The sequence below is a fragment of the Lactuca saligna genome, chromosome 4 (assembly GCF_052625555.1).
Source record: "Lactuca saligna cultivar CGN05327 chromosome 4, ASM5262555v1, whole genome shotgun sequence".
Classification (NCBI taxonomy): Eukaryota; Viridiplantae; Streptophyta; class Magnoliopsida; order Asterales; family Asteraceae; genus Lactuca; species Lactuca saligna.
This window is the reverse complement of record NC_136420.1, coordinates 135,244,717-135,248,065: the sequence shown is the minus strand read 5'-3', so window position 1 is coordinate 135,248,065 and position 3,349 is coordinate 135,244,717. Positions and strand designations below refer to the sequence as shown.

Here is a 3,349-nt window from a genome sequence, read left to right as displayed (position 1 = left end):
ATATTATTGTATTCTATACAATGTACGAGTATTCGTCTACTATGAAAATAAACATATCAATCGAAATACTTATAATCAATATTAAACCGAAATAATCTAATAAACACTTATAAACATATCAATCCAAATACTTATCATCAATATCAAACCGAAATAATCTAATAAATACTTATAATTAAATCCAAAACCCCCGTCACTTATAACCAAAGTTAATTTTCAAAAAAAATAAAGTCTCAAAAACTCGTCAGACACGTGAACTTAAATTTGCAATTGAATTAAAAAGGAAAAATTAAAAAATTAATAATAACAAGAAATAAATAAAATCAAAACATATACCAAATCCCTCATAAAGATAAAACGAGTCGACTAGATTTGGGTCATGGGTGTATTTGGACCATCTAAATTGGAAAAGCTAAAACTGGAATAGACGAAAGTTATGATGTAAGTTTGAAAAGACACAAATGGGAATGGGAATTGGAATTTAAACATCGCATTCAACGGCATCATTCCACCATTTTTGATTTCTGGTTTTGATTTCGATAACAGAAAAAAATATCTTCAAGCTCCTCCACCCACTACCACTGTAAACCACCACAACCACTATTCCCGCTTGCAAAAAATGACGCACCATTTGCTCTTCCCAACTCCCTAAATCCAAATCCAACAATGCCTATCATCCACGATAATCAGAATCACCCCCTTATGTTTCCCTTTCTCTTTGTTTCCCTCCTCTCTTTTTCTCTCCTCTTGTTTTCTCTCTACACCAGAAGACGGCGGCGGCAGCGCCAGCTCTGCCTCCATCATTCACCACCACTGCTCGCCGACATTGTCCATACTATCAATACTAATGATCGCATTCACAGTACCACCATTCAAAACCTAAAACCGAACGTTTCGAACCCTAATAATTCCTTGCTGCTTGAGATCTTGCCGGCTCTATACGAGGATAATCAGGCGCCGGAGAAGAGTGAGTCTACGGTGGCCGGCGACGAGGAGTGTGGAAAGAAGAAGAAGAAGAAAAGAGGGAAGAAGAAACGATCTGATGCCGATGATTCTTCAAAAAGTCAAGCTGTAATAAAGGAAGGATTGGTTGAGGGGATTGGAAAAGAGAAGGAGAATCAAGATTTAGTGTGTTTATACCCTTTTACTTCGTCTTCTAGTGCGACACAGAGAAAGATTAAGCAACAATATGATCAGCTTGTGAAGTCTCATGAAACCGATGGATTGACTCTTCTTCAGGTTCATCTTCTTCTTTGTCTTGATCACATATTTCATATGTTTCTCTTAGTTTGTCTATTCGGAACCCACAATGCTACATTATCACTGTGTGCAAGTGCAACAAATTATAACTTTTAGGGGTAATCCAACGAAGTGGATCAATTAATGCCGTTATGATTCCTTTTCTTACCCGTTTATGCAACCAATTTGGTAAAATACTGCTTAAAATGGTTACAAACTGTTAACAATTGAAACACTGATGCATAAATTGGTAAGAAATCCACTTTGTTGCCTAAATTGGTGAAAATGTTATAAGCTACACCCAAATTTTCTCTTCTCAGAATACATTTTCTACTTTGCAACCCAAAATCCTTTTATATTGTTAGCATGTTTACTATTTTCTAATAACTTGTTCATCTAAAGGCTAAAGCTGAACAATTTAATTTTACCTTGCAGGTTGGACAATTTGCAAACTGCTTGATTGAAGCAAGAGATGAACTGAAGCACAAGTATGTAAACAAGCTAATATGCATCTTTCAAATAACCTTCAAAATATCTTTACCCTCTTCATTTTCCATTAAAAGTGTAACTAATAAAAACGAACATCGTTATTTTATGCTCATTTTCTTATCAACAGGTCTGAGGTTATACATCGAAAATTTACCATTACAAAAGCCCTACTATTTAAAGCAGACAGATCTTCATTTGACAGATTGCGTCAACAGGTTGGTGACAGAAATTGATTTACACTTAATTTGATTAAAAAATAGAGTAAAATTCGGTTGTGTTAGTATGTAGTTATGTGCAGATATACAAGCTAGAGTTAGAACAAAAGAGGCTAGAAGAAGATGCATTTGTATATAATTGGCTCCAACAACAACTTAAACTCTCACCAGCTTATAAAAAGGTAATCCAATAAAATAAAGTACATTTTCTTATGTTGGTAAGTAGGTTGCTATTTTATGACATTCTATTTTTCTTATGGATTGATATTGAGACTCGTGTGATAGATGCTTGAAATTGGTGTTTACATGGAGATGAAGGCTAAATCTGTGGAAACAACGGAGGATATGGACTCTGATGTATCTGATATTTCTTTTGAGGAGTTGTTAGCTCAGGAGAAAAAAGATTCGTTTTGGTTAGTTTCCAAAGATACCCTTATATGTGCTTTTTATGTTATTTTATATTTCTCATCTAGCTTAGTAGGTAGTTATTATTACTTTATCAGCTATCAACTAGCTTTTCAGGCAAAAGCTGGCTTTTCAGTTAGTCTGCCAAACACATACTTAGTGGTATCTCGTTGTTGAATGTTATAAGTTGATGTGCAGGCAAAAGAAGGGGAAAACGAGATCAGGGTTGAGTTGATGAAGCCCAAAGCGTGCACGTGTGCAAGATTTTTATTGCTTAATGTGCTTAATTAATTATATGGGTTCTTTTGTAGATTACAATCTCACATCATGGCAAAATGTAACTCCAACTCAATAGTTTTTTTTTTGTTTTCTTCTTGGTGGTTTAACATGCCATTTACTTGTTATTTAATTACAATTATTTTGGTTTCCTTGATCCATCTTCAATGAGTGTAGGTGTCAAAATAATGGATAAGTTAAAGTGTAACCTTTGTGTGTGGCTCAAAATGAGTAGAGAGGGATTGAGTTCACCTAAGAACATTTAGTTTTCAATTTTATATAAATCATTAATATTTTAAATATAATGACAAGATTATATGTTGGTATTACAAAAATATCTTAATTTTTTTAATAAATCAAATTTTTATATTTTTATGTTTTTAATAGGGGGTTTCACTAAAATGACCACATATTGTGTGCTTATGTTCGGTCTTACTTTTTTTTTTTTTTTTTTTTTTTTTGTGGATTTAACAAAATGATCTTGTGGTACGAAAAATTTAACATGCAAACCGCGAGTGAAAGACAAAAATCCTCACATGTAGAATCAATCCTGTTATATTTCGTTTGTATTTTGTCCATTTCACTGCGAAAAACAAGTGACTATCATCGTATTTTTTCTCCAGTTGGATCATTGGTTTACAAGCATGTTCTTGTGGCAAGTCAATAATCAATAATCCTTTGTTTTTAATATTTTTAGTAATGATGACCATTTCTGGAACATACTC

General features: G+C 33.4%; 1 protein-coding gene across 1 annotated transcript; it reads left to right on the top strand.

Moving 5' to 3' along the window:
• Positions 1–413: 413 nt before the first annotated feature.
• LOC145042850 (CA-responsive protein) lies at positions 414–2,776 on the top strand. Its single transcript, XM_078991350.1, has 6 exons — positions 414–1,239; positions 1,675–1,727; positions 1,856–1,943; positions 2,027–2,125; positions 2,229–2,356; positions 2,547–2,776. Exons 1-6 carry the CDS (start codon positions 667–669, stop codon positions 2,581–2,583), a joined length of 978 nt encoding a protein of 325 aa, XP_078847476.1. The 5' UTR covers positions 414–666; the 3' UTR covers positions 2,584–2,776.
• The last annotated feature ends 573 nt before the right edge of the window (positions 2,777–3,349 follow it).